The 13,945-nt window shown below is 32.6% G+C and overlaps 1 protein-coding gene across 2 annotated transcripts in view; it reads right to left on the bottom strand.

Moving 5' to 3' along the window:
• Positions 1-13,945, bottom strand: part of LOC143244897 (cardioacceleratory peptide receptor-like) — a 71,703-nt gene that overhangs the window by 7,519 nt on the left and 50,239 nt on the right. For both annotated transcript variants that reach the window (XM_076490387.1, XM_076490396.1), the window contains exons 2-6: positions 11,497-11,632; positions 9,534-9,637; positions 7,126-7,219; positions 5,568-5,855; positions 4,984-5,106 (exon numbers count right to left, since the gene is read on the bottom strand). In XM_076490387.1, coding sequence (XP_076346502.1) covers positions 4,984-5,106; positions 5,568-5,855; positions 7,126-7,219; positions 9,534-9,637; positions 11,497-11,632 — 745 coding nt within the window. The remainder of the gene's footprint in view (positions 1-4,983; positions 5,107-5,567; positions 5,856-7,125; positions 7,220-9,533; positions 9,638-11,496; positions 11,633-13,945) is intronic.

Below are 13,945 nucleotides of genomic sequence, written 5' to 3'. Positions count from 1 at the left end.
CACTAGTCGTTGGTAAAAGAGTAAACCAAGAGTTGGCGGTGGGTGGTGATGACTAACTGCCTTCCCTCTAGTCTTACACTGTAAGAAATTCCAAACAAACTAACAAATACTACTGATAAGATATGATCTAAGAACGAAAAACAATAAATTTATTTGACATTAAAAGTCTCTCAGTAAAACATATTGTTCATTTGAACAAAAATGTCATGATTTAAGGATATAAGTGCAACATTAAACAATAATTTTTCTGTCCAGCATATACATCAGGAAAGGTTAATAATATAACTTAAAGCAATTTCAGATTTTATGTTTACTAATAACTCTTGATAATTACTTTTGATTTCTTTTTATTATGCAGTTATGTGCAGGATTACAAATATGCTAATAACTTTAATATGCATTTTCCTGGCTAACATAATATACATATTTATTCTTATGTCTTCCGACCATGCTGTTTGATGCTCTGTAAAACAGTATTTGCTAATTTATTCTGAACACTTAACAAAAAGAAACTGTAGAAATAATGTTGTTTATTACAATATTACTTAAAGTGTAATTAATAAAAAATGTTATTGAAAATTTATTTATTAAATCCAACTTTGGTCCTAATATTTCTTGCTTAATTTTGGTTTCTGTTTTATCTAGTTTTTTTATACACTGTACTTTAAGAAAATTCATATATTTATAGATAATGCATCCCTAAATTCAAAGTTGTTTTCGTTTACCAGAGTTAACTCTAAAGATTTGATGGCACAAAAGTGACACTTAAAATCAGCCTTTGGGATTACGGATGTAAACATTTTTGCCAATCACTTGTTAACATGTAAAAAAAAAATTCGAGAAGTAGCACATTAACAACAAATAAATATCCATATAAATAAAGGGTATTGAAAAACATGACTATTTGCAAGTCATGTAGAAAACCCTTTTATTTAGAAGAGGAAGAGATTGCAAACACTAAAGATATAAAGCAAGAAATGGAGCTACGTGTTTGGTTTTCAACCATAAACATATTTGACTGACATGTATAGCTAAAGAAGTTTATTTGTTTGGTGGGTTTTGAATGTCGCGCAAAGCTACACAAGGGCTAGCCGTCCATAATTTAGCAGTGTAAGACTAAAGAGAAGGCAGCTAGTCATCACCACCCACCGCCAGCCAACTCTTAGGCTATTCTTTTACCAACGAACAATGGGATTGACCTTCGCATAATAACGCCCCTACAGCTAAAATGGCGAGCAAGTTTGGTGTAACGAGAATTCGAACCCGCAATCCTCAGATTACGGGCCAGCTAAAGAATAGTAGAATTTCATGCACTGACAAAACTGAAGTACATTTTTCCACTTCAAATGTGGCCAGCTAAAGAATAGTAGAATTTCATGCATTGACAAAACTGAAGTACATTTTTCCACTTCAAATAAATTATCTAATTTCTTTAACTGCCAAAGATATTGTAAATTTTCTGAGAACAGGTTTGATCCCTCATCTAAACATTTTTTAAAAATTACAATGAACTATATTATAATATAATATATTATAATATTGTTTTTCAAATAAAGTGTGTATCCTTAATTCATTTTCTTCATTTATCTAGTTATAAAAAGCTAATAAGTCTCCAATCGTTTTGGGCCCGGCATGGCCAGATGCTTAAGGCACTCGATCCGTAATTTGAGGGTCGAGGGTTCGAATCCCCATCACAACAAATATGTTCGCTCTTTCAGCCGTTGGTAAAAGAGTACCCCGAGAGCTGACGGTGGATGGTTCCTCTAGTCTTACACTGCTAAATTAGAAATGGCTAGCACAGATGGCCCTTGTTTAGTTCTGTGCGAAATTCAAACCAAACCAAACCAACCGTTTTGTACAGTTTTTGTAACTTTTTTTTTATAGCGCACGAAAACGGTAGTTGAATCGGAGCAATGAGGTTATTCCCCTTCCATATTGGTAATTTTCGACCTACCGAAATCAATCCATTCTATTTAACAATAATAATATTTTTTAGATAAGTGAAAAAAGTAATAAGCCTCTTAATGATCCCTGGATAACGATATATAGAGTTGTTGAGATAATATACTGGAACTGGAAGAGATAGAGTCGTTGTGTCGACGCCGAGTTTATTTATAGATACCAGCGTCATTAACCAGTGGTTTATTTGTTTGTTTCGAACGTAACTGCCATGTTAAAATAATTTAATTTGGAATAACATTTTATGAACGGAAAGGACTGTTGAAATGCTTAGCCTTTTAAAATTTGTTCTCCACAAAATACGTACGGTCATGAAAGGATATAAGGCAATAAATGACACTGTACACCCATAACTGCTTACGTGTAAATTTAATCGTGTGAAAACATTCACCAGTTTAGATTAAAATGCTCCACACAGAATATTCCTTCACAAACGCTCGTTCTTACAGATGTAATAATGATAAAGTATCTCTGGAGCATATGCGAAAAAAATTAAACAAACATACTCCCCAAGTTATTGGTGTATTAAGCTTGAAACGTTTCATTGCGACCACAGCTAATGATCTTGAATATCCTGAAAATAAATTAAAGCTGTTCATTTAAGTTAGTAAACAGCAGCCATCGCCTATCCTTAGCTAATCTTATCGAATAATGAGATTTGATAGTCACTTTCACATGTATGCAAATATGGCCCCAAAATGACGAGCGAGACTTTTCAGCAAAGGGTTATAAACCATAGACCCTCAGATTCACAGTCCGATATGATAGTTACTTGACCACTTCCTACTTTGTGCTTTGGTAATTCAAAGAACGATTTTTGTTCTCGTTTTATTACTAGTGTGTTTTGAAACAAGTTTAATTCTACACTCAAGAAGAACACGTACCGCCGTCGAAAACAACGAGAACACTTTGTGACAAGGACAATTAAAAAGGTTTCATGGAAGAAATTACGAGTATACTCTTGCTTTTATTGGAAATTTTAAGTATAAATTTCTGGCCAGGTGGGTTAAGGCATTCGACTCAGCCGTGGGGGCGTTATGTGTGACGGTCAATCTCACTACTCGTTGATGAAAGAGTATCCCAAGAATTAGTGGTGGGTGGTGATGACTACCTGCCTTCCCTCTAGTTTTACACTACTCAATTAGGGACGGCTAGTGCAGATAGCCCTCGAGTAGTTTTGCGCAAAATTCAAAAAACAAAATAAAATTTCTGTTTTTGTGGATAGTTTTACTCATAAAAACACACTGCACGTGTAACAGACTTACTGTTTTACATTTATTGTAATGCTTACGCTTGTTTTTGTATAGTTTTCTTTTTTGCATGTAACGTATATTCTTGATTGTGTATTGCGCAAGTTCGACCTGTTCTCGTAAGTTGATTGATTGATTTAGTGTTTTATGGCACAAAGCAGCGAGGCTATCTGCGCCAGACATTCGGTAAAAATGTAAAAATAAAATAAAAATAAATAAATAAATGTAGTAATAGACATAAATGGAAATGAAGGTAAAACAAAAAAGTATAAAACCAATGTTGACACCTAGTCTACAATGTCAAGATAGAAGGCAGAGTATAGTAAGAATCAACATTGAACTAGGTGTGTATGTAATACTAATGATTGGGGGTATTATTGTCAAGCGAACTTTAGTGAGCATTCTGGATTTGTGATTTGTCTAAAAAGCAACTAGCGAAAGACAGAAAAAGAATATTACTGAACAGCTACAGTTAGTGTGTTATAGGCCTCAGAAGCTTATGGTTGTTATTAATGCTTATTAATCGGAAAACTAGCCTGGCATGGTCAGGTGGGTTAAGGCGTTCGACTCGTAATCTGAGGGTTGCGAGTTTGAATCCCGGTCGCACCAAACATGCTCGCCCTTTCAGCCGTGGGGGCGTCATAATGTGACGGTCAATCCCACTATTCGTTGGTAAAAGAGTAACCCAAGAGTTTGCGGTGGATGGTGATGACTAGCTGCCTTCCCTCTAGTCTTACACTGCTAACTTAGAGATGGCTAGCACAGATAGCCCTAGCGCAGCTTTATGCGAAATTTAAAAAGAAACAAGCAAATAATCGAAAATATACAGAGTTTTTTAAGCGAGGTACGACGATATTAACTCTTAACTAATTTGCTCGTCGTGGACCTGGATCGTCGATAAAACATTCAGTTCTAGACCGGATATAAAATTCGGTATTGTTTGTAAAAGTGTTGTGTACAAATCATTATTTGTAATAACTATTAGTAATAACCATTATTATAAATGGTATTGTTTGTTTGTATATTCAAATAAATTTGTTTCAAAAAGAAACGTTTGTGTATCAATCTTGTTGGCAAATATCATAAATTTGATATATCTTAATATTTAATTAACTTCTAAGTTTAAAATCAAATTTACGGTTATTTGAAATAGTAATATGTTAACATACGTAACGTAATAAATCGTAGTTTCGTCCGAAATAAATTACAATGCGTAACATACGAAATTAAACGGTTTATTACGTGTCGTGGTTTTCTGATATCAATAACGTATGAATAATGTTCAACGTGAAATAAATTTAAATATATAAAACTATCTCTGAATGTCAGCTTTCCTGTGTTTAATTAAATTTGTAATTTTATCTTATTACATTACGAACGACAGTTAAAATCTTACATGGCAGTACCTGCGAACAGATGACTTAAACACAAATTGTTACAGCTAAACGTACCAACCTCTCAAATGTTGTTGTACGAAACATACGAAAGAATTAGATGTAGACTGTAATTCTCACACTATGGGTTATTATCTCCAACATCAATGTGCTTCGTATTAAAATATTTGTTTTAATTTAAAAATCTTTATTTCTTTCCAGTGTGAATAAATTATCACAAGGGCCTTTGTCACAGAGTAGTATATCTAAAAATATTGTCACATTGGTCATTTTTACAAACTTGAACATTTATTAAAGACTATTACATGGGTCATCCTTACAGACTTCAACACTTACCAAAGACTATCACATGGGTCATCCTTACAGACTTGAGCACTTACCAAAGACTATCACAAGAGTCATCTTTACAGATTTAATTTTAGCTTTCGGGATTATTCCTCTTGAGCTCGCTCTTCTACTGTCTATATCACTGTCAAAGGAAGCGTTTTGTCGTACGGTGCTTCCTGCACAAACAATAAGAGTGTAGTAACGATAGGTATACTTTGGTTAGTTATTTACAGAGCAGTAACGTTTGTTCTTATTATTGTACTAAATATAGTAAAACAGGGTAGTTTTTTTTAACTATTGTTAATGTACTTGTCAATTTAATACTGTTTCCGGATCTTATCTGAGATGAAATACAAAATGTTGTCAGAAATTACTAGGAAAATACCTGTACAAAAAAAAAACCGCCAAACGTCGCTAAAATTGGTAACAGAGAAATATTTCAGAAATACGTTTAATGTTTGCACGTACATGCCAACAATATTTCATTGTGTATACAAGAAAACTTAGAAGATGAAACTCGCAATAATTTTTTTCTAAAAATTCGAAGTTGAGAAGAATATACAGGTGTTCTAGTTCTGTTTTTACTTACAGGGAAAAACTCATCGAGATCAAGGATTTTACTGAAACTTCAACTTACGTTTTGAAAGAATTGAATTATTCTCAACCTTTGGATACCCCATGGCTTTGCTTTTGTTCCAGATGGTGTACACAATCACACTGTAGCAAGTAGAAATAATCAGAGCTGGAAAGAAAAATAAAGACACTGCTACCAGCATCAAGTAAGCCTTCCATTGCCATGGACTGAGGTCAATCCAGCACTGTACTCGACCTTTGACTATCAAGTCTTCGTTTAGAAAGATGGCGGGGATGGAGGCTAACGTGCCTGCTCCCCACGCGGATACCACAAGGATCTTAGCTCGCTTCCCTGGGAAGAATATATATATAAATACATATTTGGATTATTAATCGTTTAAAACTGTTAAAAAACAAAATAACAAAAAGATTTTCTGCAAGGACTAGCCTCAAACGAAATAAAGTACAATTCTGCGCACAAGTTTTATGACATTTGCTAAGCATAAAATGGCTAAGACTTGACATGTTCGAGTAGTTTGCACTCATAATGTCAAAACATCAACCGTTCGCGGCGAAAAATAAAACTGATATAACTTTGTAGAATGGACGGCAACTGCCTATTGTGGAGACACAAGTGTAGAGGACGACGTTTTGAGTCTTCCGTCTTTCTTCTTCAATACTCTGCCTAAATAATCTATCAAAGAAGTCGATATAGTTTACATATGTTGCTCCTAACATTAGGAGTAACATCATAGTCAGCTCAGTCATTTAAAACCATTACTAGTTATCTGTTGGCAAAATAAATTGTTTGCTTGTCTGAATTTTGCACAAAGCCATACGAGGGCTATCTGCACTAGTCGTCCCTGATTTAGAAGTGTACGACTATAGAGAAGGTAGCTAGCCATCACCGCCCACCGCCAAATCTTGGGATACTCTTTTACCAACGAGTAATTTCTTGTGGATGTTTATACCGTTTACTGAAAATGAGATATTGAGTATAATATAAAAAAGAACTGTGTAACTTGTTCAGGGGAATGAGATATTGAGTATAATATAAAAAAGAACTGTGTAATTTGTTCAGGGGAATGAGATATTGAGTATAATATAAAAAAAACTGTGTCACTTGTTCAGGGGAATGAGATATTGAGTATAATATAAAAAAGAACTGTGTAATTTGTTCAGGGGAATGAGATATTGAGTATAATATAAAAAAGAACTGTGTAATTTGTTCAGGGGAATGTTTTACAAGATAAACGGCTCACTTGAACAAAACTTAAATTAATTAATAATACTCGCTTTAACTTACAAAACGATCCAGCTAAAACGTAAACAACTAAACTCTTTAACATAAGAATATTAGTGGGAAATTTCTACAAATATCTTAAAATAGACATATTTCAGTCATACGCTTATTCAAAACTCAGGAAACATTTCTTTGGTCAAAAAAAGAGCAAATGTTCATAATTTATAAATTATTGTTTTTTGGTTTCAGAAAAACTCTTTTAGAAACAGTGTTGTCTCTTTTTCTTCTGTAAAAAGACTTTTGTGGCACCTTTCCAATTAAAGGTATATATATCTTTTGTAAATTGTAACACTAAAATAGATAACAAAGCCAAACTTACAACTTCCTCGAAACTTCATTGGGTGGGTAATTGCGTCATAACGATCTATGCTTAGAGCGACCAACATATATGTTGAAGAATATGTTACCATTACCTAGAGAGAAAATAATATCTTTTTGAACAAGTTTGTTGTTTTCATACAGACAAGTACTTTACAAGCACAGCTCTAAATGATCGACGAACCTGTTTCTTAGCCCTTATACAGAAATATCCGAAATATTAAACAAAATTATTCTATAAAGCTTTTCAATTGTTAAAAGTATAAACTACGTATAATATCCTATAACGTTTCACAGCATTTAAATATATTACAATCAAGACGTTCGGTAGTGTATCATACGGCCAAAACAACCTGCTGCAAGACATACTGTATTATTAGCAGAAGTGATGGTTTAGCGATTTTTCACCTTCTATGTTTAATCCAAATCATCACATATTTTCAGTGAATGTGCTCTACTGGACTATTACGTTCATACAAATTTCAGGTTAATCTATAAAGAAATACATGAGGTATAGCATCTTCAAGTTTTATTTTCTAAATATTGTTTTTTCTTCGGAAACTTTATATGACAGAAAACATATTTCATTTTCATAGATTTTTTTTCACAATTTGTATACTTATATATCTTTATACCCTACAGTTAGGAGTTTCATTTGTTGTAAATATAAGGAACATGTACAAAGTTATTCAACAAAAACCGCTCAAATTTAACAAATACTTTTACGCGCGCCATGCGTATGTCAAGTGAGCTTTCGGTCTAACGCTTTTACTGCATCTTTACCGAAGAGTAAAAGTGAATAGGTTCTAGTTTTTTGTGAGTCGGATTAAAGACGGCTGACTTTGAATAGCAAAACTATAAGGTGAAATGACGTACAGATAGATAACTATAAGTTAGGCCAATCAAACCAGAATAGCAGCTTTTAGCTCAGACTTTTCAAACGAATCACACAGTTTAACAGTTATTATTCATTGCTAACTTTATAACACATATTATTTTAAGCAATTAATATAAATAATGATGTTTGATACGGCTGTATCAAGTACATGTGGGTAATGACAAGAAACTGTTGACCTAGATTCCATGGCGTTGCTAAAAGGAAGTTATCAAAATATTTTAGGAAAGACTACAACCATATATAGTTTAAATAATTTGGTTGGTTCTGCAAAGTAAAGTCTGTTCCCAATAATACGGTTTCGATCACAAAGTTAATGTTGATTACTATCAAGTGTCACTTTCTTAGTTGGTGTGGTTTGTTGGCGTGTATTGACAAAAAATTATATTTTATTAAAAACTCCTAAGGTGTGATAAAGGTGCGCACCTATAAAGAGATTGAGTGTGTAACTTAAATGAATGAAATGAAAACTGATAGCCAAACTGGTAGCTACACTTATGGCATTGCTAAGAATTTTACATTCATTAGATAGCTAGCCCGCGTATTTTGTCATACTTACCATCATGCCTCAAGTTGAACTAATGAACGAATATTTGCTGTAAAAATCCATATCAATGCTATAAGTGTAGCTGTTGGTTAGCCGTCAATTTTGATTTTGATTTTTTTACTTCTCACGCTGAATCCTTTTTGGTTAAACCTTTTTCGCATGACTTTTTTATTAGAATTAATTATCCAACCATATATCACATTCAAGAAATCCGTTTAATTCTGGTATGTTAGAGGAGTTTTATAAATCCCCATACCCAGATTATGCCTGAATATTATTATATAAGAAAATAATATATATTTAACTATATTTATCAATGATATAAAATGAACTTTAACTGAAAACCTATGTCAGCTAAAAGCACCTTTGAGTGTTCCTCCAAGCCTCACAGAAAATAATTGTAATTTAAGAAGAAATATAATTTTGAATCATTTATTAAACTAAAATGTAATCAGACGAACCTGTCTATCATTAAGATATAATCAGAGGAATATTTCTATCTTAAACTGGAGTAAAAAAAACGAAGTATTATTACCCACAAAAAATATCACCGAACCAGCCAACTATTTCTACATTGTGTTTAAAATTATTGAAGAAAAAGTAGCGAATTGAAACCCTTATTCCCAATGAACACATTTCTTAGAGATCTATCCTAATTCACCCTGTTGAACAGGTAGTTCAAATACGTAATATATAAAGCATGAAAATGAGTATCAGATATGATACTCATGGTACTAAAAATGAAACAGAAAACAAAGAGACATTTCATTTATACTTGTTAATATATTCCTTGTTAAGAATATTGTAAACAATGTTAAGAGATGTCACCAGGGATTCCTGTTAGACGGTATTTGAACGGGAAATAGAAACAAATTTTTGATATCTCATAGAATACAATGATGAAGTAAAAAGAAAAAAGTGATACCTCATAAGGTTTTATAAAATATCAAGAAGCTATTTCATTTACCTGTAAATAACGAACAAGCTTACAGACTATCCTTCCACCATAAAAGTCTACCGTCATCCTCCAGATAACATCTGTTAGAACTTGGATCAAACCCACGGACAAGTCTAACAAAGATTCAGTAATTTGATATATGAATTTTAAATTTTACAACATGGAATAATAATTATATTTATCTAAATTACACACAAATAAAACACATTAAGATGAAATAACTGTTCAGTCTAATCCATATATTAATGGAAAACGTAATTCACCAGGAAGTAATATTTATTGTATTAACTAATACGTAAAGGCAGAGTTGGAAAAGGAAATGACAATTATTTTCTTAGTTATATTATATACTAGCTCTCAGTTTGATATTTATGTCAATAAGCAACTTATGATCTAAGTTTTTCTAAATATATTCACAACACACTGATGTAGCTATGAAATTGCTATGTAAAAGGAAACTCTGTATCAAGCAAGAAAAATCAGACTCGTAATGGATTTTATGAGTGTTGTTATTTGTTGTTATGCACAAAGGTACACACTGGATATCTGTATTGTGTCACCCCCTAAAGTTATCGAAACCCAACATTTGGAGTCGTAAGCCTATAGAACTACCGGTGAGCCAATGGAAGTCGAAATTTATAAGAAGACTTCACACTTATTTTGATTTACTTTGTTGTTCAGATGTTGCTAGAACAAAAAAATTACACATCGATATATTAATAGATATTTTGTTTAATCTTGGAAGCAGTTGTTAACCTTTGTTGTCTGTAAAGTTTATAATGTAAATAGCATTACGGCCTTAAGAGTTCTAATATTAGACAAAAGCTTTCGTCAGCATTGAATATAGCTGATATATATGGCATATTATTATGTACTTCTCTTTGCATTTACGCGGAAGTTCATAAGTAATTCCTTCTTTACATTTAAAAGGTGATCAATATTTCCCCTTAGAGTCATAACGTTTGAAAAAAAAAGTCATACAGTAAAGTAATAAACCTGCTGAGAAGTTGCAAGCTACATAGCCTGCAAATACACTGATGGAAAGAGTTACGAACTATTATTGAACTGACTACAGTGCTTGAACACTTGGAAACGACAGTTCTTCCGTGGGTCATTGGTAAGTTTGTGGTTTTACAACGTTTTTTCCCTTAGATAAACAAAACTTAGATAGTCTACTGTGTAGCTTTGCCCTTAACAACAACATATGAGCCTTCTAATGACTTAGAAAATTGAATGCAATTTATTTATCTCTAAACAAAAACTAAAATATGGGCGTCCGTTAAAAACGTTGTATTTCATGTTTCTTTTTAAGATGTTCTTTACGACGGTGGAATATCAGGAACAATTACGTGGAGTTCAAAACTTGTTAAAGCCTTTAGTTGAATGTTAAGAAGTGTCGTCATCTCGCTACGAAACTTGTTTGAAAACCTATGTTAAAACTATTGTGTTCCTGCATTAAATGTTTTATCTTAATCGTAAAATAAATATACATGTTGAGTCATAATGATATGAAACTTGGTAAAAACCATTTTTAAGTTAAACATACATCCATCTTCTATGTATATTTTATTAAATATAATCCTAAAACAACTTTTATCAAACGCTTGTCGAACGAATAAGATGCGAAGGAAATTATACAAGGGTATCTAATGTCTTTTTTTAACTCACTAAGAAAATTTTAAGCAAAATAAATAACGAACAACATCAATCCATGTTTCATGTTTAACTGTACGTGATGCATCGTTAACTTAAAAAGGCTGGAGAGAGGCTGACATTGTTCGAAACTTCAATTTTTGGCAGTTAAGATTTTTATTTCTTATCAAACATGAGATAATAAATTTTTACACGTTAATTCACTTCTATTCAGATACTGCCTTATCACAAATGGATCGTTAATCATATATTAATAGCTTTGCGTTGACGCAAGATTTAATGCAAGCTGCCTGTAGATATAAAAAAAGGAAGTACTTACCTGCAAGTGCTAGGTGCATTATAAAGAAGTTCATCCGGGACTTTCGGTTTTTCGACATCAACAATGTCACCAGGACAGAGCTGTTACCAACGACAATCATCGTAAATATAATCCACATGAAGGTGATTTGTTCCGTCTGAAAAAGTGAAAACTTGTGATTACAGTTAATCTTTTATTTCCTGAAGCAGAAACCAGATTCAAAAGAACTGTCATTGACACATTGCTTTATCAAAGTTGCTGAACGGTTATGTTATGTTTCTCTTTCTGTGTTATTGACAGCTTTTATAGTATTCTGTTCGTAATATTTTAAGTGTTATGTATTAAGTCACGTGGTGCTCAAATCGAATCAAAACTTAGGTTGCTGAAGAAACTTATGTTTATTTTATCAAGTACATGAGTGCATGTATGTGTAAAAATATGTAGAGTCACCAAATTTATGGTTGTTAAATTTATGGGAAGTTAAATATTTTACTAAAAATATTTTTTTATAATCTAAAGTTGAGCTAATAAATGTGAACTCGAATATATTTGATTATCTGTTAGAATATGCTGTGTTAAAGCAACTTGTTTAAGCGTTTTGGGTTTAAACAGTTACATAAGGTAGTTAAAAGCACGAATAGTCTACTCTGGACTTTCTTCTAACAGAATGGTCATACTAGACATTCTCTATGGACATCTGTTGCATGAAATGCATTCCTCATTTTCGAAGTGTGGCTGCTTAAAAACTGAACTCATGAACCCTATTCTATATGTTTTATAAACAGATCTGATTGGTTTAATAAGCGTTTAAAACAACAGGTTGTAATAATATTATAATATCTAAAGGTAAATAAGGAAAGAAATATTTTTGTATAATTGTACCACCGTGAGAATTGCTCTGTTCTGTTAGTTTTAAACACAAGTATATGCAACTGGTTACTTGCTCTGTATCCATGTGGGAAGTAGTTTCTTGTTAAGGTCAAATATATAAAATAGGCTACCTACTCTGTATCCATTATGGTAGGTAGTTTGAGATATCTGTACATTGAGATATATGTCTATGTCCAGGTTAGAGGATAGTTTGGTTCTTATTAGGCTTAAATCTACTGAATGGGTTATGTGTGCTGTGCCCATGACGGATATTTAAACCCCGCTTTAACGTTACAACCCATCAAACGTACCACTAAACCAGGGGGAAAGTGAGGGATAGAATTGTGGATTTTACCTTAAGAATATATCGTTGTTTCTATCAGTTGCCAGATTAAAGTTTACCACAACAGTTAAATAGATAGCACCTATTGATACGATGACTTTCCACAACAGTTTAATAGATGGCATTTACACATACGATGACTAACTACCACAATTAAATAATTAGCACTTACTCATACGATGACTAACTACCACAATTAAATAATTAGCATTTATTGATACGATGACGTACCACAACAATTAAATAGATAGCATCTACTGACACGATGACTCGTTTTACGACTAAAGAATTTCAAAAGTTTTTGCATTCAGTATCGCATAGAAATTTCAAAAATATTATTTGCGTTTCGCCAACAGATGGCTTAACAATGAGTTTGATGTTTTATGAAGAAAAAATATGGGTAAAATCACACGGTAACAAAACGCAGAAACCCCATTTTCAAAGTTATCCCTTAAAAATAAAGAAACAAGAAAACAGAGAAAAATCCTATAATTATATGTTATATACATTTAACGGAGTAAAAGTGCCATGCAATTATGACCAAATATTTTTGTTGTATTTCTTACATCCTTGTTAATTTGGTTGAATTGGAAAATCTAATCCATGAGAATCACATAATTAGTTTGATATAATAACTAGTTTAGCTTATATGATAACAAAATAAAAGACTTTCAAAATGTGAAGGGAACGATAACGTTGTATAAAATAATTTTACATTTCAAAAGCCGAAAAAGCGATTATGAATTACGTTCTAGTTGTCTCATTTCTTTTATATAAAATTTTTAATTAAATGAGTAATAAGTAATAAGATATTGTAAAACTAATTATCTAATACAGATGAATGTCGATGTAAAATATTAAAACAAAATGTTTAATTGGATGTAAAGAGCAGTTGTTAAGTACAGATATTGAATATTTCTTATGATACGTTGGCCAAGCGTGTTAAGGCGTTGGACTCGTAGTTTTAGGGTCGCGGGTTCGAATCCCTGTCACACCAAACATACTCGCTCTTTCACCCGTGGGACGTTAATGTGACGATCAATCCCATTATTCGTTAGTAAAAGAGTAGCCCAAGAGTTGGCGGTGGGTGGTGATGACTAGCTGCTTTCCTTATTGTCTTATACTGCTAAATTAGGGACGGCTAGCACAGATGGCCCCCGAGTAGCTTTGTGAGAAATTCAAAAACAAACAAACTTATGACACGTTATTTAATTAAATAATATTACTGTAAGTCACTGATGCAACATTTTTCGTTGT

The sequence above is a fragment of the Tachypleus tridentatus genome, chromosome 1 (genome assembly GCF_004210375.1).
Source record: "Tachypleus tridentatus isolate NWPU-2018 chromosome 1, ASM421037v1, whole genome shotgun sequence".
Classification (NCBI taxonomy): Eukaryota; Metazoa; Arthropoda; class Merostomata; order Xiphosura; family Limulidae; genus Tachypleus; species Tachypleus tridentatus.
Note: the sequence above shows the minus strand (reverse complement) of the source record. Positions and strands in the feature narration are given on the sequence as shown.